This window comes from Tupaia chinensis, unplaced genomic scaffold (genome assembly GCF_000334495.1).
Source record: "Tupaia chinensis unplaced genomic scaffold, TupChi_1.0 Scaffold000076_1, whole genome shotgun sequence".
Classification (NCBI taxonomy): domain Eukaryota; kingdom Metazoa; phylum Chordata; class Mammalia; order Scandentia; family Tupaiidae; genus Tupaia; species Tupaia belangeri.
The window spans coordinates 2485470-2509764 of record NW_006159536.1 but is presented as its reverse complement, the minus strand read 5'-3'; the positions used below and the strand labels follow the sequence as shown (position 1 = coordinate 2509764).

The window sequence follows — 24295 nt, the reverse complement described above, 5'->3', positions numbered from 1 at the left end:
CATTTTTTAAAAGCCACTGGGTCCAGGACTCAAAACCACACAGTCGGCCGTGTAGGATCCAGCCACCTTAACCTCTGCACCATCTGCTATCCCCCCAATTTTTTTAATAGTATTTAAAAACATAGAGACCAGAGCCAGTCCCAGAGCACAGCAATCAAGTTTCATGCATAGGGAGCTAGAGCCCACAGGGCCAACTGTGGACTGAACTCTGGCCCCAGCAGCCTGAAAAATATGCCTGGCACATGTGCTCACATGCTCAAAAATGTAACAGGATGGAGAGATGTGAAAAGAAAAAGAAGTATAGCGTGACCATGCCCCATTAGGGCATGTTCTCTCCGGTGCCCTCTGGCAACTCAAAATGAACGGGGCCGGCTGATGGTGTGGTGGCCAAGGCAGCTGGATCCTGCATGGCTGGCTGTGCAGTTCACGTCTCAGATACAGTGGCTTGAGAAACATGCCAACATGCCCGGCACAGGGCATGTATGCCTGAGACCCTGAGAGGAGAATGGAGAAGGGACTGCGGCAGCCATGCCCCTGCAGGAGTGCTTTCTCACATTCTCTCTCTGGTGAGCGCAAGCACCCTGTAACAAAAACTGAAAACGAACCCACAACACAGACAGGCCAACTCTGCAACACAGTGGTTAAGCCCTGTGCATTGGGACCAGATCTCACAGGGCCAACTTAGATTTACCACAGAAGAGTAAAAAACACATTCACGGGCCGGCAGGTGGCATGGTGGTTAAGGACGCTGGACTCCCACCTGGCTGACTGTGGTATGAGTCCTGGACCTGGCACCTTGCTTTCTCACTTTCTCTCTCTCTTGCTCTGTCCCTCTCTGGTCAAATTAAAAATAAATAAAGTTAAATAATTTTTTAAATAAATAAATAACACATTCAGAGGGTCAGCAGGTAGTGTAGTAGTTACATCACTGGATTCCCACATGACCGGCTGCAGTTCGAGTCGTAGACTTGGTGGTTTGATACTCATGCCAGGCATGTGTGCATGTATGCCCAAGAACCCAGGAGGACAGTGGAAGAGAAGGGATTATGATGTGGCCATCCCCCTTGGAAAGTGATTTCTCACTTTCCCTCTCACTCTCTGTCCCTCTCTCTCTCCCTGGCAAGTACATGCACCCTATAGCAAAAGTCTCTAAAAAAAGTAAAATGCAAACACACACACACACACACACACACATACACTCAGGGGGCCAGCAGGTGGCATAGTGGTTACAGTGCTAGATTCCCACATGGTAGACCACGGTATGAGTCCTGAACGTGGTGGCTGGAAAAAAATCACACCAGAGCTTACCACGTATGCCCAAAATCCCAGGAGGAGAATGGAGGAAGAGGAATTGCAGCCTAGTCATCCACCCCAGGTGATGATTTCTCACTTTACCTCTCATTGTCTCTCTCTGGTGAGTGCACACACACCCTATGGCAAAAGAAAAAACACACATTCGGTGTGTGTGGATGTGTGCCCAAAATCCTAATGGGAAGGAAAATTAAGGGAAAAGCATTGTGACATGACCACACCACTTTGAGAAGTGCTCTCTCTCTCTCTCTCTGTCTCTCGCTCTCTCACAATTAAAAACAAACAAAACACACAGGGGCCAGAGGGTGGGTCAGGTGTAAATCAAAATGCTCTGCAAGACAGACCCACATGGAAAGCCTCCAGGTTCATATTAAAAGTACAGATTCAGGACCAGCAGTCAGCGTAATGGCTATGTTGCTGGACTCCCACGGAGTCAACCACGGGTCATGTCCCGGACCCAGTGGCTTAACACTCAACTGGCGCATGTGCGTGCATGCCCAAGAATCCGAGAGGAGAATGGAGGAAAAGGGATTGCGGCGTGGCCATCCCCCCTGGGGTGATTTCTCGCTTTCTGTCTCTTTGTCTCTCTGTCTGGCGAGCACACGTGCCCTATAGCAAAAAACCTCTCTAAAAAAAAAAAAAGTACAGATTCGCCAAGTAATCAAGACACATATGCACGCAGTTCAGAGCTTCGACCCATGTATACCTTAAACAGACCAGATTCCTAAAACCATGACCAGCAAGGAAAGGGGAGCAGGGAAAGGGAACTAACCAAGAATCTTCCCAGGTACAGAGAAATAAGTCATAAAAAATAATGATTTTTCTTTTTTTATTGAGAGGGTTCATCCACTCCCATGAAGAGAAAGCGAAAGCACTTCCCATAGGGGAGGTCATGCCACAACCCTTTTTCCTCCACTTGTCTACCTCTGTAGGATTTTGGGCCCTCATATGATAGCTGGCATGCTTTTCAAACCTGAAGGTGAGGGATTTGAACAACAGTTGGCTATATGGGATCTGGCTCCCTATACACTGCAGCTAATCACTACGGGGCAGGCCTCATTTTTCAAAATAACAAATGACTAGCATTTTTAGTAGAAAGAGATGAGATGAAGTTTTTTGTTTTGTTTTCATTTAAAAATCAAACTTCTTGGGGCTGGCAAGTGGTGGGGTGATTAAGGCACTGGACTCCCACATGGCCAACTGCGGTTTGAGTCCTGGGCCTGGTGGCTTGCTGTCTCACTTTCCCTTTCTCTTTCTGTCTCTCTCTAGTCAAATTTAAAAATTAATTAATTAACTAATTAATTAATTAATTTTTAAATATTTCTTTTTTTTTTGAGAAGCTTTTCTTGCTATAGGGTATGTATGCTCGCCAAAAAGACAGAGAGAGAGAGAGAGACACAAAGTGAGAAATCACTTGCTTTCTGTCTCTTCAATCAATCTTCTCCCTCAACAATCCTTTCTTTTTTTTTTGGAGAGGTTTTCGCGATAGGGCGCGTGCGCTCGCCAGACAGACAGAGAGAGACATAGAGACAGAAAGCGAGAAATCACCCTCCAGGGGGGATGGTCACGCCGCAATCCCTTCTCCTCCATTCTCCTCTCGGGATCTTGGGCATGCACGCACACGCGCCCGGCGTGAGATTTAAGCCACCGGGTCCGAGACGCGAACCGCGGTCGACTACGTGGGAGTCCAGCGACATAGCCATTACGCTAACTGCTGGTTCCCAACAATCCTTTCTTAAAAGAATTATTTTATTTAATTTTATTCATTGCCATTATTATTTTATTCTTTTGAAATTGACCGGCAAGAGAGGAGAAAAATGAGAAAGCAAGCTGCCAGGTCCAGGACTTGAACTATGGTCATCATGTACAAGTCCAACTGCCCTAACCACCATGCCACCTACCAGCCCCAATAAATAATTCTCCTTAGTTTTTTATTTAATTCCATTTGTTATTATTATTTTCCAATTTAACCAGACAGAGACAAAGAGAGAGAGATAAAGGGAAAGCGAGAAAGCAAGCTACCAGGTCTGGGACTCCAATAGCAGTTGGCCATGTGGGAATCCAGCGCCTTTATCTATGTCACCTGCCGGCCTCCCAATAAATAATTCTTAAAAAAAAAATCAAACTTCTCAGGCCGGCAGGTGGTGTGGTGATTAAGTCACTGAATTCTCACATGGCTGACCACTGAGTTTTAAACCTGGCGGCTTGCTTTCTCTCTCTTCTCTCTCTATGGTGAGCACATGTGCCCAACAACAAATAAAAAAAAAATCATTAAAATAATAAATTAAAGAGACCAGCAGTTAGCATAATGTAGCGTAACGTCTGTGTTGCTGGACTCCCACGTAGTTGACTGCGGTTCAAGTCTCTGACCTGGCAGCTTAAACTCACACTGGGCATGTGTGCGTGTGTGCCCAAGATCCCAAGAGGAGAATGGAGGAGAAGGGATTGCCGCATGGCAATCTCCCCTGGGAGTGATTTCTCGCTTTCTATCTCTCTGTCTCTCTCTGTCTTTCTGGTGAGCACACACGCCCTATAGCGAAAAACTCTCAAAAAAAAAAAAAATTTATTTATTAAAAAAAAAAAAAAATTAAAAAAACATTTTTTTAAATTAAACTTCTTGGACCAGCCAGGGATGTGGTAGTTATGGTGACAAGATCCCGCAGAGCCAGCTGCATGGTTTGAGTCTCAGATCCAGTGGCTTGAAAAACATGCTATGCATGTGTGCATGCACAAAGTCCTCACAGGAGAAATGAAGAAGGGTTTGTGATGTGGCCATCCCCCAGGCTGGAGGTGGTGGGTAGGGGTAGTGGTGCTTTCTCTCTTTTTCTCTCCAGCAAACACATGCACCCTACAGCTAAATTTTCTAAAAAGAAAAAAGAAATTATAGAGATGTGTTCACATGGAGGATGAAATAAAAAATCCAAGCTCATTCATTTCTCAGGTTAAAAAAGGGAAGGGCTTAAGAAATTATTTTCAGTCTACAAAAACCACAAGACCAGTATGTTTAGCCTAATACACAGGTCCTTTTCTCACCTTAGATTAAAATTTTATTCTTGCCTCACTAAGCAGCTGTTTCTAACTTTCAGGTATTGTAATGTGAAGCCTTAAGTGCTCATTAAAAATTCTAAGAGAGTATTCCCAAATCACCACATTATACTATACTCACTTTGGTGGGATCTCTACAACACAAATTATTTATTTCACAGTAAAACATAAAAGGTGCTCATTGTGACACATAAAATACATGATTCCTTTGCAACCAATTTATGCAGGTGACATTTGTGTATAGGAAAGTGGATGAATGCTGTGTGTGTGTGTGTGTGTGTGTGTGTGTGTGTGAAGACAAAAATAGAAGGTTCAAATTTTCTACCCAAAGGTAACAAGTACTAGAAACTTTTGGAAAATAAGCATACATCTCTCTATAATGTCTTATAACTATCGACATGGTTTCTGGAGAATTGAAGGGAAGAAGACATGAACAGCAGATTACAATGAAAGTTAGTGTGCATTTTCCTAAGAACATAAAAGATAATCAGTACAAGATTTCTTCTTTTAAAACAACTCCTTATTGCTTTTAATTTAGCAGAGCACAAATTCATAATTCTAGTGATAGAGCCCACTCTTAATGAGAAAACATAATCTTTAAACTATAAACAAACTCTATTTGGAACTTTTTCTAACCCAAAAAGGGAAGATTATAAACAAATGCCGAACACTGCTTAGAAGTCTGGTAGAAAGTAAATCTTATACATGATTCACGTAATACTCTTAATTATTTTTCAGTAAGCACATATATTGTACTACCTTCAGGCATAAACTAAAAAAATAAATAAATAAACCCTCAAAATTATCATTAATTACAACATCTAATTTCTCTTGTTAAGGCAGATGATAAAACTAACTAGTAAAGTCAGGAATTGTTGTATAAGGTTACAAACCAAACCAATGAGTACCATGAATTCAAGCATGAATTTTGAGGGGGGAAAAAGATAGTTTAAAGAATTCCAACAGGTTATGAAATAAAGTTTAAAAACTACTCAAACATAATTTAATCCCCCAAAGTTATTATTACTCCACTCAAAAATATGTCATTTCTCATTTATAAATATACCAAAAATACTTAGATTAGCACTCCCCAACTCAACATTTTAAATTCACCATATCAAAGAAAGGGAGAGGGAGATTACAAAAGATGAAGAAGAGAGAGCAGAGAGAAAAGAAAAAGAAAGACAAGAAAAGGAAAATTCCAAGCCTCCTAATGAAACGAAGAACTGACTGGCTGTGTCTGCTCTTACCTGCGATCCTCTGATTTGGGGATGGGGTTGGTGCAGCGTTGGCTGTTATACTTGGCCACATATTCACATTGCTTGAAGGGGGCAGTCTTATCCTCCAGAACGTGTCTGATACAGAAAGCGTAGCCGTTGAGTCGCCGCTGCTTGCACAGTTTGGGGCTATATGAGCACAAGGGCTTATTGTCAACCTCAGAGAAGTGTATATGTTTCCCTTCATACATCACGTGACTCTATTCCTTGTGAACATCAGCTAAAAGGCCACCACAAAAAAAGAAACCCAAATGATCAATCAGAGAGAATAATGCAGATGTTTAAGTTGAGAATTTCACTGAGGGACTTCTGGCCCCACAGCCATACCTGATTTTAAATCTTCTGCACCATAGCAATGTTAAGAGAACCCCAAGGATACCACAGTTTGGAATGCTGCAGAATCAAGATGAAGCAGATTGTCTACAAAAATATCAAAAGGCCTAGTTAACAAATAGAAATAAGCAAAGCTAGCTCACCCAGGAAGTAAAACAGTATGAGAACACTCTTACTCATGTGGTGGGTTCTGCATTGTATAACAATACAACTTCCCAATAATAAGGTCAATTAAGAAAATAAGAGGCATTATGAAATACTGTTAGCTTACCCTCCTTCCCCAAGTTGAAATAAGTAACATTTACTCTGGTTAAGTTTGTAAATACATCAAAGTAGCAGAACTCTTTCACCAAATGAATGTCACAGGTGGCTGGTCCTTGTAATAACAAGTGTTTGCACGCTATCCATATTTTCAGGACCCAAATCCCTTTACAATGCCAATGCAATGCAATGACCAAAAACGTCCCTCAGGTATTCTAGAATTTTTGATATGCTAGCAAAATATTTGGCAAACTATTAACAAATGTTTATGTGAAATGCAAAATAGGGCAAATTCTAGCCTTAAAAACAATGTTATTTTCTTTCTACTATTCCCCCACACCTACCCTACCTAAATGCGATAGATACACTTTGGAGTTTACAGACTGATCACCTGAGCACAATTACAAGTGATATTTAGCTCTCCTGAATGTTCCCAATCACCTTAAATCAGACAGTGATCGTGACTTATAATGTGAGTCTGGAGTTTCAACAAGGAAATAAAAGAAAGTACACAATATAAGGGGGTCTTCAAAAAGTTCGTGGAGAGCATATATCATGAAAACACTATGCATAGAGTTCAAATTTTTTGTGCCAAAACAAACTCATACTTCAATTAGAAGGATGCTTCAAACTTTAAAGTATAAAGTATTTTAAAGTATACATTAAAACTCATACTTTTCAGGGCATCCCCGTACTCAGTACCCACCTACATGCAAAAAGCCTAGGAGTAGCATTCATACACAGATGTTACTCAATTTAAGATGAGTATATGTTGAAAATTGTAACTTAAACCACAGTAAGCAGGGGACAGCCTGTATTATAACACCACAGTCTACAATGAAACTGAATCTTTTTTACAAAGTCAGGATCTCTATGAGCTGATGCTGTCCAACCCACACTTCCAAAGTCACTGATGGGACAGCTCAGATGCCAGCTACCAAAGTCACAAAGTATCCTCTCCTTTGCCAGTGAACCACAATATACAGAAATGTTGAGGAGTCAAGAGACACGGTTGTTCCAAGTCTACAATCTGCCACTCATTATGGAGTCGTAGGAAGAGTCATGACATGTTTTTCTATGCTTTTCTACGCAAAAATGCATAATGACTTTCCCAGCGACCTTGAACAAATCTTAACCTCTCTGAATCTGTTTTCTCAGCTGTAAAACAGGGATAATAATACTGGGTTGTCGGAAAAGTCATGACATATTTTTTCTATGCAAAAACTGCATCATGCCTTTTCCGACAACCCAATTGCTCTAAGGACCAAATGATACAAAGCATGCAAGATACTAAGTATCGGGACCGGCAGGTGGTATGGTGGTTAAGGACATTGGACTCCCAGATGGCTAACTGCAGTTGGAGTCCCATACCTGGTGGCTTGTTTTCTCACTTTCTCTCCTCTTACTCTGTCCCTCTCTGGTCAAATTAAAATAAATAAATAAAGTTAAATAATTCTTTTTTAAAAAGATACTAAGTATCATGTCTAGTACTACTAAGTCTTAAATAAATGTTATTATTCATAAACGTTCACTCTTATGACATACTACATTACACCTGCAAGTGATAAAGGTAGAAAATGTATATTTCCTTTGAGAAACATTTCGCCTATTCTAGTAAAAACAAACAAACAAAACACATATGGCCCTGAAATATTAGTTAATAAAAATCACATTCATCACTAATTACACATCAACGTAAAACAAAAATAAGAGCTTTCTCTTTTCATCTTATTAGGATGTAAGAAGAAAAGTCAGACTAAAAATTTAAATTTAGCTACCCTGAAGGTTTGGATGCTCAGGACAAAAAATATTTCAAAGCAAACCCATGCTGTTTCTCATTTTTACACTCTCCGCTCTGTTCATCCACCTGGCAACACATAAATCTTTCACAAACTAGTTAAAGTAAATCTATATAAATTTCAGAGAAAAAAGTACCTTGAATGTAAGTAAGTTTAAAAAGTAATTTACAATTAGTTTGACTGTTTTTCTATGAAAAAAGAAACCAACAAGTCTATATGTTTGAGAATATTTTTTTTGAGAGACTTTTTGGTATAGGGCACGTGTGCTCGCCAGACAAACAGAGAGAGACAGAGAGACAGAAAGCGAGAAATCACCCCCCAGAGGGGATGGTCACGCCATAATCCCTTCTCCTCCATTCTCCTCTCGGGATCTTGGGCACGCACACACACGCGCCTGGAGTGAGTTTTAAGCCACCGGGTCCGGGACGCGAACCGTGGTCGACTACGTGGGAGTCCAGCGACATAGCCATTACGCTAACTGCTGGCTCCCTGTTGGAGAATATTTTTTAAATCATAGAAAGAGGTCTGCAGGCAGGAATGATGGGATGGATATGAAGGACAGTATTCACTTTTATACTCACACATTCTAGGTATGCAATTACATCCTCTATCAGGACTGAAAGTTCCCAGGGTCAAATGGTGGTACAGTACATAAACAATACTCTGCAAGGTAATCCCATATGGGAAGGTTCCTGGTTCAAGTCCAGAGACCTCCCTGAGTACATAGGACACACATTTCCACATGACCTGGTGCTAGTCCAACACTAGGGTGGGTCGCAGCATGGGCCCCCATTGGCAGCACTGTTTCTCTCATATGTGCACACACATGTGTATTTATGAAAGATTTACTGGGAACCAACAGTTAGTGTAATGGCTATGTCACTAGATTCCCACGTAGTCGACCGCGGTTCGCATCCTGGACCCGGTGGCTTAGAACTCACGCCAGGCACGTGTGCGTGCGTGCCCAAGATCCCAAGAGGAGAATGGAGAAGGGATTGCGGCGTGACCATCCCCCCTGGGGGGTGATTTCTCGCTTTCTGTCTCTATGTCTCTCTCTGTCTGTCTGGCGAGCGCACGCGCCCTATAGCGAAAACCTCTCACCAAAAAAAAAGTATTTTTACTTTTTTGCTATAAGGCATGTGCATTCCCCAAAGAAGAGACAGATAGAGAGAAACACGGAGAGAGAAAGTGAGAAATCACCCCACGGGTGATGGTCACACTACAATCTCTTGTTCATTTGAGATTTTTGGCAGGCCTGCAGACACATGCACCAGGAATGTTTTTCAAGCCACTGGGTCCAGTACTTGAACTATGAAGTTGGCCATGTGGGATCCAATGCCTTAACTGTCAAGTAACCTGCTGGCCCAGAAATAAATGTTTTTAAAACTTTTTTTTTTTCTTTTTTTGCCATTCAGCACAGGTGTTCACAGGTGAGGGGGAGAGAGAGACAGTGAAAGAAAAAGTGAGAAATCATCCCTGGGGCGTTGAGGGGGAATGGCCGTAGCTCAATCCCTTCTCTTCCATTCTCCTGGGAAAAGATTGATAATTTCTCCTTTCTTTCCAGTTTTTCATGCATTTCCCCCCCCCCCACTGAATTGGCTACAAGTGCAAGAAAGATGGTTAATAACAATGACACACTGTTACTCCTAAATTCAAATGAGAACTGTTTCCAGTCAATGGGAATAATGCTAATTTTTATCTAGAGACATATTTTCTACTACATAAAGGAAATATCAAGTATGTCATAATTCCTATTTTATTAAGAGCCGTTTTGGGGACTTGCTTTGTAGTCTAGTGGTCAAAGAGCCAGATTTCATGTGGCTGACTGTGCAGTTTGAATCCTGCGTCCCAGTCCTAGAGACTTGAAAAGCAAATTGCTGGGCATATGCACATGTGGGCCCCAAATCCCAATAGGATGGAGAGTAGGAGAGGGATTGCAATGCGACCTTGCCCCACTGGGAGGTGCTTGCTCGCTCGCTCGCTCTCTCTCTCTCTCTCTCTCTCTATCTCTCTAGCAAGCACATGTGCCCTCTGGCAAAATAAATAGTAAAAGTAAAAGTCTGAAATTTTTAAAATTCAGGATTGAAAATAATTTTTTTAAGTTTTTGCCAAAGGACCCATGTGCTTGCCAGAGAGAAACTGAAATTGCTCCCCAGGGAGGATAGCCACACACAATCTCTTCTCCTCTCTCTCTCTTGGATTTTGGTTACACGCGCATATGCACACAGAATGATTTTCAAGCTGCTGGGTCTGGAACTCCAGCTACAGTCAGCCATGTGGAAATCCAGTGTCTTCACACACAGCCTGCTAGTGGCAGAACTGACCGTTAATTTTACCTAATTATTTTTCTGCATCTAGGGTGATAATCATTTCTCTTTTGTACTTTTTAAAATATGGTGTTGGGAGACAGCAGATGGCATGGTGGTTAAGGGCATTGTACTCCCACATGGCTGACTATGGTTCAAGTCCCAGGCCTGGTGGCTTGCTTTCTTACTTTCTCTCTCTCTTGCTATGTCCCTTAAAATAAAATAAATTTCAGTAAAATAATTCTTAAAAATAAATAACTATGGTGTTGGGACCAGCAGGTGACATAGGAGTTAAGGCTCTGGACTCCTATATGGCCAACCCCTACTGTGGTTCAAGTCCCAGATCCAGGGCTTAAAACTCATGCTAGACATGGGTGCTCATTACACTAACTGCTGGTCCCAAAATCTCAAGAGAATGGAGAAGGGATCTCAGAGTGGTCATCCTGCCGGGGGTGGTTTCTCGCTTTCAGCCCGTCTCTCCAGCGAGCACATGTGCCCTAGTAAAAATACTCTCAAAAATAAATAAGGTGCTAAGAGAGCCAGAAGGTGGTATGGTGGTTAAGGTGCTGGATTCCACATGCAACTCTATGGCTCAAGTCCCAGACCTGGTGGCTTTAAAAACACACTGGGTGTGTGTGCATAATTGCCCAAAATCCCAAGAGGAGAAAACAGAAGTGACTGTTATGACAGCAGCACCCCTCTCTTTGTCCCTCTCCAGCAAATAGACATGCCCTATGGCAAAAATCTGACCCCCCCCAAAAAAAATTACACACACACACACACACACACACACACACACATATACATACACACAGTGTTAAGTATTTCCTGAGAATGAACTCTCCTTACATTCCTGGGAAGATAAGGGGAAAATTTAATATATTATCCTGCTAATATGTTACTAAATTGCCCTTACTAGCATTCAGGACTTTGCATTTTTTAGGGGAGAGATTTTTGCTATAGTGCACATATGCTCATTAGAGAGAAAGAAAAAGCAAGAAATCACCACTCCACCCCACCCCCAGGGAAAAGCCATTATCCTCTCAGGATTTTGGAAATGCATACACATGCACCAGGCATGAGTTTCAGGCTGCTCGATCCAGGACTCAAACCATGGTCAATCACATGGGAATTAGTGCCTTAACCACTAAGCCACCTGCTGGCCCCCAGGATTTTTGTATTTTGAGAATGGTCTAGATTCTTCTTTTTGTGTGCCTTGTCATATTTGGCATCACTATATTGTTTAAAAAATAATTTCTAGGGACCAGCAGATGGCGTAATGGCTACATCACCAGACTCCCACGTAGTCAACCACAGTTCAAGTCCTGGAACCATAGCTTAAACTCACATGACGTGCGTGTGCATGCATGCCCAAGATCCCAAGAGGAGAATGGAGAAGGGATTGCAGTGTGGCCATCGTCCCCCCCCACCTGGGGGGGGGTGATTTTTCACTTTTTGCCTCGTCAACCTGGGGGGGGGGTGATTTTTCACTTTTTGCCTCGTTCATGAGCCCTATAGCAAAAACTCCTCAAAAAAAAATTTTTTTAATAAAATTTTGTTCTACATTCTTGACAATGCATTGCACTAAAAGGTTTTCCAGTTATCATGTTTCTTACAAAGTTGCCTGGGCCTAGCAGTCCTCTTTTGTGTAGTAACTCAAGTTGTCAAATTTATTGGCATGAAATTTAGCATAGTGATCTCTTACATTTAATTTTCTATCAGTGATTCTCATATAACACATATTCAGACACGTGATATTTATGTTTTTAACTCTTGTTCATTAGGTTTAGTACGTGTACCTGTTTAATAATTTTACCAACAACTGCTGCTCACCTCCTGCCCCTCCCTAAAAAAAAACTCTTGGAATTATTGGTATCTCCATTTATCTATTTATAATTCATTCATTTCTGCTTTTACCTTCATGAATGCCTTTTTTCTACTTCCCTTCCACTTACTCTTTTCTATTCCTTGGGTTGAATTATTTTACTTTCATTCTTTTATTGCATAGTAATTTATTTACACCCATGTATTTTCTTCTGAGTACTGCTTTAGCCATAACCCATATCCCAAAATACATAAAATTTTGATTATCAGTACTTTAAAGTTCATTAGAATTTGACTTATTAATTTCTCCTTTGACTCTAGAGGGGTTTTTTGTTTTGTTTTGTTTTGTTTTGTTTTTGAGATGGTAAAGTTTTATATTGTTTTGTACTTTAGTTCTAGTTAAGAAAAAAAGGCATAATCTGTATTATCTCTGCTTTCTGGATTTGACAGAGATTTTTTGGGGGGAACCTAAGAGTTAGTCTTGAAAAAAATATTCATTGTTTCCAGGATGATATGTTGTTTATTATACCACACATAATGTTATTTTTTAAAGAATTTTATTTAACTTTATTTATTTGCTTATTTTTTATTTTGACCAGAGAAAGACAGAGTGAGAGAGAGAAGAAAGACAGGAAAGGAGGCTGGCAGGTCCGGGACTGGAAACGTGGTCAGCCATGTGGGAGTCCAGTGCCCTTAACCACTACACCACCTGCGGGCCCCCATAGAGACTTTAATAACATTATGAATGGGAGCTGGCAGGTGGCATGGTGGTTAAGGGCACTGGACTACCACACGGCTGACCGCAGGTCGAGTCCTGGACCTGGAGGGCTGAGATTCATGCCAGGTATAGCTGCATGTATGCCCTTAATCCTGAATGGAGGATGGAGGAGAAGGATTGTGATGTGGCTGTCCCCTTGGGGAGTACCATTCTTAAAAAAATACATTCTCTATGTTACTACTTATTTTGCCTGCTTGTTCTATCAAGAGTTGGAAGAACTGAATCATTATCACCTGCTATAATCGAATTTCTGTCTGTTGCTCCTTAAATTTTCCATTTTGTAAATTTCAGTGCAGTATTAACTGGCATATGAAATTGTCCCTCATTATCATTAAGAAATACAACTTGGCTGGATATGGTGGTATGTGCCTTTAACCTAGATACTCAGGAGGCTGAGGCAGGAGGTTCTTTAGGATTAGCTTCTTTTTTTTAATATTATTTTATTTAACTTTATTTATTTATTTATTTATTTATTTAATTTATTTATTTATTTATTTTTATTTGACCAACCAGAGAGAGAAAGAGAGAGGGAAAATGAAAAAGCATGCCTCCAGGTCTGGGACTCGAATCACGGTTGCCCATTTGGGCATCCAGCACCCTTAGCTACCATGCCACCTACGAGCTCCAAAGCAGGAGGGGTTTTTTTTTTATTATTTATTTTTTATTTAGAATTACTTTTATGTAACTTCATTTATTCATTTATTTATTTTAATTTAATCAAAGAGGGGGAGAGATAGAGAGAGAAAGCCGCCATGGTCAGCCATGTGGGAGTCCAGCACCTTTAACACAATGCCACCTGCCGGCCCCAAAGCAAGAAGGTCTTAAGTCAAGGCCAGCCTGGGCAACAGAGCAAGACTCTGTCTCTTGTGGCTGGGAGGGGAGAGAAAGAAAGAAAAAGATGCAAGTCAATTAATGCTTTTTGCCTTGAATTCAACCTTGTTTGATACAATCATCCGGCTATTGCTTTCCCAGTTTGAGTTTACCAATTAAGTCTTTGTTCATCATTTTGCCCTCAATTTTTCTGAGGCATTATGTTTTGTTTTGTTTATTTATTTATTTTTGTGTATTCGTTCATTTATTTTATTTTGGCCAGAGAGAGACACACACACAGAGAGAGGGAAAGTGAGAAAGCAAGCCACCAAGTCCAGGACTCGAACTGTGACTGGCCATGTGGGAATGCCCAGCACCTTAACCACCATGCCAAGTGCTAGGCCCTTGAGGCACTACGTTTTGATAACAAGTCAGCAAACTATGGCTTAGAGGACAAATAGGTGCACTGCCTGTTTTTGTAAGTAAAGTTTTATTGAAACAGTCATGCTCATTCATTTACATACTGTTCCCGGTTATGCGGTTATGCTCCTGTTACATGATAGCTGAGTAGCTGCAAGAGCTTGCATGGCCACACCGCCTGAAGTATTATTTGTTATGTCTCACCCTACCTCCACCGGTTTCTCCTGCACTCTGAATTTCTTGTACAAACAGTAGACGGCAGAGTCTGCAGTCAGTCCCACCTCTCCTGCCACTCAAAGAGCCCAACATGCACACCCTACTTGGCCAGATCAAGACTAGGGTCCTCATTTTTGTCCTCAGAATATGTCGCCTATTCAGAAGGAAATGACAGCCCTCATTTGCCTGAATCTATAGAGTAAATCATCCTCTCCTGCTCGGGTTCACCTCTCATGTATTTACCCCCCCTAATTCATATACAAGGTTACAACAGCTATCGACGATTGCGTTTTTCTGTTTGTCATTGTTTTATTTGTTTGTTTGTTAATGTTTTTGGAGAGGTTTTTGCTATAAGGCATATGTGCTCGCCAGATAGAGACAGAAAGCGAGAAATCGCCCCCCATGGGGGATGGCCACACCGCAATCCTTTCTCCTCCATTCTCCTCTCAAGATTCTGGGCGTGCACGCACACGTGCACAGCGTGAGTTTCAAGGCACCAGGTCCAGGACGCAAACCGCGGTCGACTACATGGGAGTCCAGCGACGTAGCCATTATGCTAACTGCTGGTCCCTCTGTTTGTCATTGTTTTTGGAGTTGGTTTAGAGAGGAAAGAAGAGACATCACTCTGCCATCATTAACCACAGATATCTTTAGAAATTCTGTCATTGCAGTGTCACTGTGATAACACAACTAGACCCATGTGGGAAAGGTCCTGGCACCTCCCCGAGTACACAGGGCTTGTGTGCTGTGCAGACCCTTGTGGAGGATGGCTGGCTCTCTGTCTCTTTCTCATAGAAGGAATAAGTAAACAAACTTTTTTAAAAGTCAGCATAGAAAAATATCCCATAATAAAATTAAAATCATAAAAACATGTCTACTATCTAATTCTTTACAACAAGCTTATTACGCTTGATAGCATTTTATATCTTTTCTATTTTAAAGGATCAACATGCCATTAAAGAAATTGCTAGGGGGACCAGCAGATGATGTGATGATTACGTCACTGGATTCCCAAGTAGCAGACCACAGTTTGAATCCCAGACCTGGCAGCTTAAAACTCATTAAGGGCGCATGTGTGTACATGCTCAAAATCCCAAGAGGAGAATGAAGGACAAGTGATTGCTGCACGGCCATCCCCACTGGGGAGTGATTTCTCACTTTCTGTCTGTCTCTGTCTCTCCAGCAAGTACATGCATCCTACAGCAAAAATCTCTATTAAAAAAAAAAAAGTTGCTAGGGAACCAGCAGTTAGCGTAATGGCTATGTCGCTGGACTCCCACATAGTCAACCATGGTTCACGTCCCGGACCCGGTGGCTTAGAACTCACGCTGGGCCTGTGTGCATGCATGCCCAAGATCCCGAGAGGAGAGTGGGGGAGAAAGGATTGCAGCGCGACCATCCCCTCTGGGGGGTGATTTCTCGCTTTCTGTCTCTATGTCTCTCTCTCTTTTTTTCCACGCCCTAACGCAAAAACCGCTCCAAAAAAAAAAGTTGCTAAGGCCCACACACAGTAGCATAAGAGGGAGGGCACTACTATGCAATGGCAGAAGCCACATGGGAGGCCAGGTTCAGTTCCCGGCCCAACCCAAACAGGCTGCACGTGGTGACACGGGCCTGTGCTCCTAGAGAACTGTGAGGCTGGGGCAGGAAGATCACAATAAGGCACAATCCTGTCAAAACACCTCCTTCTTGGGAACAGCAAATGGCATAACAGTTATGTCACTGGACTCCTACGTATTCGACCATGGTCCGAGTCCCGGACTTAGTCACTTGAAACTCACACCAGGCATGTATATGTGTGTGTCCAAAATCCAGAGAGGAGTTTAGAGAAGGGATGAGGTATGGCCATCCCTCCTGGGGGTGATTTCTCACTTTCTATCTCTTTCTGTGTGTCCGGTAAGCACATGCTCCCTATACCAAAAATCTCTCTCTAAAAAGTAAAAAACAAATACCTCCTTCTCTCTACGTCCCTCAATCATTTCCTCCTATGATCTCATTCTTTACAAATATTTATTTGTGAAAAGAAGCTTTCGGGGCCAGCAGGTGTGTGGTGGTTAAGATGCTGGTTGACAGCAGTTCAAGTCTTGACCTAGTGCCTTGCTTTCTCATTTCCCCTTTCTCTCTCTCTCGTCAAATTAAAATAATAATAATAGGGACCAGCAGGTGGCATGGTGGTTAAAGGCACTGGACTCCCACATGCCTGACTGAGGTTCGAGTCTTTGACCTGGTGGCTTGCTTTCTCACTTTCCTCTCTCTCTCTCACTCTGTCCTTCTCTTGTCAAATCAAAATAAATAAAAACAAATAAATGCATAAATCAAAAAATAACAACAACAAATAAAATCAAATAAATAATTCTTTTTTTTTTAGAGGTTTTTTGCTATACGGCGCATGTGCTCACCAGAAAGAGAGAGACAGAGACAAAAAGCGAGAAATCACCCCCCAGGGGGGATGGCCATGCCACAATCCCTTCTCCTCCATTTTCCACTTGGGATCTTGGGCACACACACACACGCCCAGAGTGCGTTTAAGCCACCGAGTCCAGGACTCGAACCACGTGAGTTTAAGCCACAAAGTCTGGTACTCGAACCGTGGTCGACTACATGGAGTCCAGAGACACAGCCATTACGCTAACTGCTGGTCCCAATAAATAATTCTCAAAAAAAGTTGCCAAACTTGATTCAATCCACTTTCACTTAATCAAATCCAGATGATTGTAGCTTTAATAGCAAGTATTTTATTAAATAATATATGTTATTACTAAATAATATATGACTATTTATTAAATAATATAAATGATATAATACTAAGAGACATAGTTTTTTTTCCTTAAAGGACTATAACCTATCAGATGAGACACATTCAAATCAAAGAACATGAGTAAGGGGGGCCTTACTCACAGCTCTGGGCACCTCAGGTTCCTCTCATCTCACCAAGCCCAAGATCTGGGTGCTCTCTAAGCCCAGAGTAATGGCCCTCTTCCCTCTCTGTTTCTATCTGGTGCCATCTCTGGTTAGCACCAATCTAATCCTTTATGATAGTTCAGTAATAGACACATGCACCCCAGGGGCTACTCCAGTATTTCCCTGTTCTTCTGCTGTCCTTCCTTCTAGAAAATAAGCTCCCCGTGGCCACCAGGTGGCATGGTGGATAGAGACACTGGATTCCCACATGGCCAACCACGGTTCGAACCCCAGACTTGGTGGCTAGCTTCCCTGTTTGTCTCTCTCTGGTCAAATTTTAAAAATAATAACACATGGAACTTAATAAATAAGTAAATCTTTAAAAATTAAAAAAGAAAAGAAGGTCCCGGAGGGGCGAACAGTGCTCTGTACATCACTATATCTCAGGGCCCAAGTACCGTGCCGAGTTAACAGGTGCTTACTAAATACATGCTGAATATACAGATTCTGTGATGGTCATTTCTAATTCCAGATTCTACCCAAAAGCTATACGTCAACATGCTGATCACAAAGTAATTTTTAAGATTAATAATTAATCTTTTTTTTGGAGAGGTTTTTTTCTACAGGGCGCATGCACTCATCAGAAAGACAAGAGAGAGACAGACAGAAAGCAAGAAATCATCCCCCAGCGGGGATGGCCACGCCACAATCCCTTCTCCTCCATTTTCCTCTCGGGATCTTGGGCACGCATGCACACACGCCTGGCGTGAGTTTAAGCCATGGGTCTGGGACTCGAACTGTGGTCGACTACATGGGAGTACAGCGACATAGCCATTACACTAACTGCTGGTCCCAATAATTAATAATTTTTAAAATAGTTTTTTCCATAGGGTACATGCGCCAGAGAGAAAGACAGAGAAAGTAAGGGGGATCCCCAGAGGGATGACCACGCTGCAACCCCTTCTCCTCCATTCTCCTTCTGGGATTCTAGGCACACATGCACATGTGCTCAGTGTGATTTTCAAGCCACCAGGTCCAGGACTCAAACTACCATCAGCCATGTGGGAGTTCAGCGACATAACCACCACACCATCTGCTGGTCATGGATTTTCTTTTCTTTTTTTAAAAAGAACTACTGGGGCTGGCAGGTGGTGTGGTGGTTAAGGGTGCTGGACTCCTACATGGCCAATCACAGTTTTAATCTCAGACCTAGCAGCTTGCTTTCTAAATTTCCCTGTCTTGCTCACTCTTTTTCTTTCTCACTCTGTCCCTCTCTGGTTAAATAGATATAAATAAATAAAGTTTAAAAATAATTATTAAATTTTATTTATTTATTTTAATTTGACCAGAGAGGGGCAGAGAGAGAGAAAAAGCAAGCCCCTAGGGCCAGGACTCAAACCACGGTCAGCCATGTGGGAATCCAGCGCCCTTAACCACCAGGCCACCTGCTTGTCTCTAAAACACTTGCTTTTTTGTGTTTGTTTTTTTAAAGATCTATTTATTTCTATAACTTAATTTGTTGTCATTAGCATTATTATTATTATTATTATTATTATTATTATTATTTACCGTGACCAGAGAGTGACAGAGAGAGAAAGGGAAAGTGAAAACAAGCCTCCAGGTCCAGGACTCGAACTGCGGTTGGCCATGTGGAGTCCAGCACCTTAACCACCATGCCACCTGCCAGCGCCTCACTAAGTAATTTTTTAAAATCACTAAACTGGGGGCCAGCAAATGGCATGGTGGTTGGGGTACTGGAATTCCACATGGCAATGTGGTTTGAGTCCTGGATCCAGCAGCTTGCTTTCTCTCTCTCTCTCTCTCATGAGTGCACATGCCCTACTGCAAATTGAAATAATAATAATAAAAGTAAAAATACAGATTTTGTTTAAAAAAATCACTAAAATGGCACCTCAGATAATCTGTACAATTCTTTCTAATAACTACAGTCATATACCAGGAGAAAGAGTTTAGAACCTTTAAAAATGTGGAGTATTCTGGGCCAGCAGGTGGTGTGGCAATTAAGGCACTAGATCTCACATAGCCAACTGCACCATCTGAATCTCAGAACTGGTGGCTTTATGCACACACACCAGGCATATGTGTGTGTGCCCAAAATCCCAAGGAGGCTGAAGAAGAGGAAGAAGACTGGAAGAGAAGGGATTGCAGTATGGCCATTCTCCCTGGGGGGTGATTTCTCACTACCACCACCACCATCACCCTCCATCCCTGCCCCATATCCCTTTGGCAAACGTACATGCCCTATAGAAAAACTAAAAAGATTAAAATAAAAATAAATTTCTGAATACTCCAGTACAAGTGATGAAGCAACATCAAATGTTTCCTCAAACAAGTGTCATATAATTTGCTATTCAGCATTTATTTAGCAAGTAATGTTCAAAAATATAAGGACTCTGGCAACAGACAGTACTGAACAGTAAAACATGACACAGTGGAGCCAGCTGGTGGCTTGGTGCTTAAGGGACCTAGATCCCATGTAGCTGACTGCACATGCGGAGCTCCAAACCCAGCAGCTTGAAAAACATGCCAAAGTATGTGTCTGACCCCAAAATCCTGGGAAGAGAACAGAGAAGGGACTGAGTCATGGTCACCCCTGCTGGGGATTGCTTTCGTTTATTTATTTATTTTTTTAAGAGATTTTTGCTATAGTGTGCGTGCCCTTGCCAGAGAGACAGAAAGCGAGAAATCACCCCCGAACAAAGATATAGCCACGCCACAATTCCTTCTCCTCTCAGGATTTTGAGCTTGCATGCACACACGCTGGGCGTGAATTTAAGGCACCAGGTCTGGGACTACATGGGGTCCAGAGACTTAATCAACTGCTGGTCCCAGGGTGTTGCTTGCTCGCTCGCTCGCTCTCGCACTCTCTCCCCAGGGAGTACACACACACACTCTAGTAAATTAGAACAAAAATCATGACACTGTGAGACAATCCCACAGGGGAAGTTTCCTGGTTAAAGCCCGAAGACCTCCCTGAGTATGCCCAGCACACATGTGCTCACAATCTGGGACTCACTGAAAGCTGGGGGTACAGCACAGCATCAAGACCTTGTTGGGTTGCTGGGCCTCTTTCTCTCACTCACTTTTGTCTTAAGACAAAACAAAACAAAACAAATACATATACAAAAACGTATTAAAATAGTCTCCCTATCGACCTTCTAAGAATTCATGTTCCACTGTCCTTGCCAAAGCTCTAGCTAATCCCCTCTACTTCTACACCACTACAAGAAGGTATTTAATTTCAATATCTTACAATTCCTCTTTGGTTTTAATTGTTCCACATTTGCTTGTGATTAATTTTTCTTTTTTTAAAAAAATTTTTTGAGAGATTTTTGCTATAGGGTGCTTATACTCACCAGAGAAACAGAAAGTGAGAAATCATGCCCCAAGAGGAATGGCCATGCCACAATCCCTTCTCCACTCTCCTTTCAGGATTTTGGGCATGCACATACATGTACCTGGTGTGAGTTTTAAGCCACCAAGTCTGGGACTCAAGCCGTGGTTGACTACGTGGGAGTCTAGCAACATAATCTTTATGCCTGGTCCCTGTGATTAATTTTAATATATTTTTTAATATATATATTTTTTGGGGGGTGGGGGGAGGTTTTTGCTATAGGGCATGTGCGCTCGCCAGAAAGACAGAGAGAGATAGAGACAGAAAGCAAGAAATCATCCCCCAGGGGAATGGCCAAGCCACAATCCCTTCTCCTCCATTCTCCTCTCAAGATCTTGGGCACTAATGCACACGCCCCTGACATGAGTTTAAGCTACCGGGTCTGAGACTCGAACCACAGTCGACTATATGGGAGTCCAACAACACAGCTATTACGCCAACTACTAGTCCCTATTGTTAATTTTTAATATATTTTTAAAGAATTATTAAATTTTATTTATTTATTTATTTTAATTTGACCAAAGAGGGATAGAGTGAGAAAGAGACTAGGAAATTGATGGGACCAGCAGTTGGGGTAATGGCTATGTCACTGAACTCCCATGTAGTTGACTGTGGTTGGAGTCCTGGACCCGGTGGTTTAAACTCACACCGGGCGCGTGTGCGTGCGTGCCCAAGAGGAGAATGGAGAAGGAACTGCAGTGTGGCCATCCACCCGGGGGGTGATTTATCGCTATCTTTCTGTCTCTCTCTGTCTTTCTGGTGAGCGCACGCGCCCTATAGCAAAAACCTCTCCAAAAAAAGAGGGAAATTGAGAAAGCAAGCCACCAAGTCTGAGACATGAACCATAGTCGGCACCCTTAATCACCACACTATCTGCTGGCCCTCTTTTAATATTTTTAAAGTCCTCTTAAAAGTCAACTTTAGGGGAGGCCAGTGGGTGGCATGGTGGTTATAGGGAGCTGGGCACTCCCACATAGCCGACCATGGTTCGGGCTTGTTCGAGTCTCGGACCTGGTGGCTCAATTTCTTGCTTTCCCTATCTCTCTGTTTTTCTCTGGTCAAATTAAAATAAATGAATGAATAAATAAAATTAAATAAATAATTTGTTTTTTAAAAAAGTCAACTTTAGGGGTCAACAAGTATTATGGAGTTTGGGGGCTCAGGATCCCCATGGCCAACTGTGCTGTTTGAGTCCAAGGCCCAATGGCTTGAAAAACACACAAAGCCATGGGACCAGCAGTTAGCGTAATGGCTATGTAGGTGGACTCCCATGTAGTCGACCGCAGTTCAAGTCCCAGACCCGATGACTTAAACTCACACCGGGCGCATGTGTGTGCGTGCCCAAGATCCCGAGAGGAGAATGGAAGAGGACTGCGGCATGGCCATCCTCCCTGGGGGGGAGGCGGTAGGGGGTGATTTCTCGCTCTCTGTCTCTCTGTCTCTCTGGCGAGCAGATGCACTCTACTGCAAAAACCTCTAAAAAATAAAAATAAAAACACAGGGCCTGTGTGCATCCCAAAGTTATAAGGAGACTGGAGAAGAGGGGATTATGGCATGGCCATCTCCCTAGAAGGTACCATTTCACTTTCCTTCTCTGTCTCTCTCCAGTGAGCACAGATACCATCTAGCAAGCCTAAAAAAGAAAATTTTAAAAAGAGCTAATTTTTTTTTAAAAGTCAACTTTAGGCCCAGCTATTATGACATTAATTATAGTGCTAGATTCCACATGGTAACCACAATTCTAATCAGGGGACCAGATGACCTGAAAACATGCTAACCCTGACCCTGAAGACCCAGAATAAAAAGGGCTGGGGAACTAGAAGAAGGTGATGTCTGCATGACCAGACCCTGTGGAGTGCTCCTACTCTCCCCTCCTCTGTTCCCTCTAACACACTGTACACACACACGTTCTAGCACGAATAAAGAAAACTATTTTTTAAAGTTTTTCCAAAAAAAAATAATAACTGCATGTCATTCTTTGCATTTTCCTATTTTTTTAAAAAAGATAAGGTATCACCATGTCACAATTTTTCAGCCTCAGCCTCCCAGCTATCATTACAGGTATGTACCACCACTCCCTGCTCTTTTTTTTTAAGATTATTTTTTAAAGAACTATTTATTTATTCATTCCATTTGTTATTACTTTTTTATTTGACCAGAGACAGAGAAAAGGAGAAAGCAACTGCCAGGTCCAGGACTTGAACCGCGGTCGGGCATGTGGAAAACCAGCACCTTTAACTACCACGCCATCTGCTGGACCTCCCTGCTCTCTTTTTGAACAGGACATCCCCATGTTGCCTAGGCCAGCTTTCAGCTCACAATCCTCCTGCCTCAGCCTCCTCAAATCACCAGGCTTACAGGCACATGCCAACACATCAGGCCTTTAGGTTGGACCAGGAATCAAAATCAAACTCAAGTTTCCAATGAGGTCCCGGCATGTGGGGCACAGCATGTGAGAAGTGCACACAGTGGTGGTCGAGCCTGCACCTTCTTTTTGATTAGCTATCCATTCTCTACTTTCCCTCTTTGAAAAGCTTGTTTTAGGGACCAGCAGGTGGTATAGTGGTTAAAATGTTGGACTCTCCCATGGCACCCCATGATTTGAGTCCTAGACCTAGTGACTTGAAAATCACACTGGAAATGGGGAGGAGGAGGGGTGATCCCTCGGTTTCCCTCTGTCTGTCTGTCTCTCCAGTGAGCACACAAGCCTTAAGGAAAAGCCTAAGAAAAAAAAAAGAGCTCAATTTAATTTTTGTAAGTCTATATATTTTTTTTTCTATTTTTTTGTTTTGCTATGGCATGCATGTGATTGCCAGAAAGAGACAAACAGTAAGAGAAAAAGAGAGAAAGTGAGAAATCACCCCCACACACACCCAGGATGCCCACGCTGCAATCCCTTCTCTTCTATTCTCCTCTTGTGATTTTAGGAGTGCGTGCACACACGCATGCACACATGCACACACACACACACACACACACAGAGGATGGCGTGTTTTTAAAGCCACCAGGACTCGAATCATGCAGTCAGCCATGTGGAATCCAGTACTTTAACCACTATGCCTTTAGCTGGCCCTGTAATTATGTTTTTCATTCTCTGACCTATTCACTTTATACCCCATAAAAGGAAAAATGTCTCTCTGCTTCAGAAATCTAACTTAATGAATATTATTTTATTTGTATTTTGTTTCTGTTTCTGTTCATTTGCTATAGGGATTGTACACTTGCCAGAGAGAAACAGAGGGAGAAAAAACTGAGAAAGCATCCTCCAAAGGGATGATCATGCCACAATCCCTGCATCATTCTCTTCTCAGGATTTTGCACACATATGCATTCAGAGCGTTTTTCAAGCTGACGGGTCTGGACAAACCAGTCAGCCATGTGGGATCCAGCTGCCTTCACCACCATGCCACTGGCCAGCACTTATTCTTGTTTTTACAGTCAGAGGGCACATGGGTAAGACAGAGGGAGAAAAAGAGAAAGCACCACCCTAGTGGGGCATGACTGCACTAATCCAGCCTCCACCCTGTCAGGTTTCAGCCATACAAACCACTCAAGCCACTGGATCTGCGATTGAAATTGAGCAGTCAGCCATACGGCAT

At 42.3% G+C, this 24295-nt stretch overlaps 1 protein-coding gene across 1 annotated transcript in view; it reads right to left on the bottom strand.

Moving 5' to 3' along the window:
- Positions 1-6151, bottom strand: part of INO80D (INO80 complex subunit D) — a 66020-nt gene extending 59869 nt beyond the window's left edge. Inside the window, exons 1-2 of the mRNA XM_027768424.1 lie at positions 5961-6151; positions 5607-5853 (exon numbers count right to left, since the gene is read on the bottom strand). Coding sequence (XP_027624225.1) covers positions 5607-5824 — 218 coding nt within the window. The 5' untranslated portion in view covers positions 5825-5853; positions 5961-6151. The remainder of the gene's footprint in view (positions 1-5606; positions 5854-5960) is intronic.
- Positions 6152-24295: the final 18144 nt, after the last annotated feature.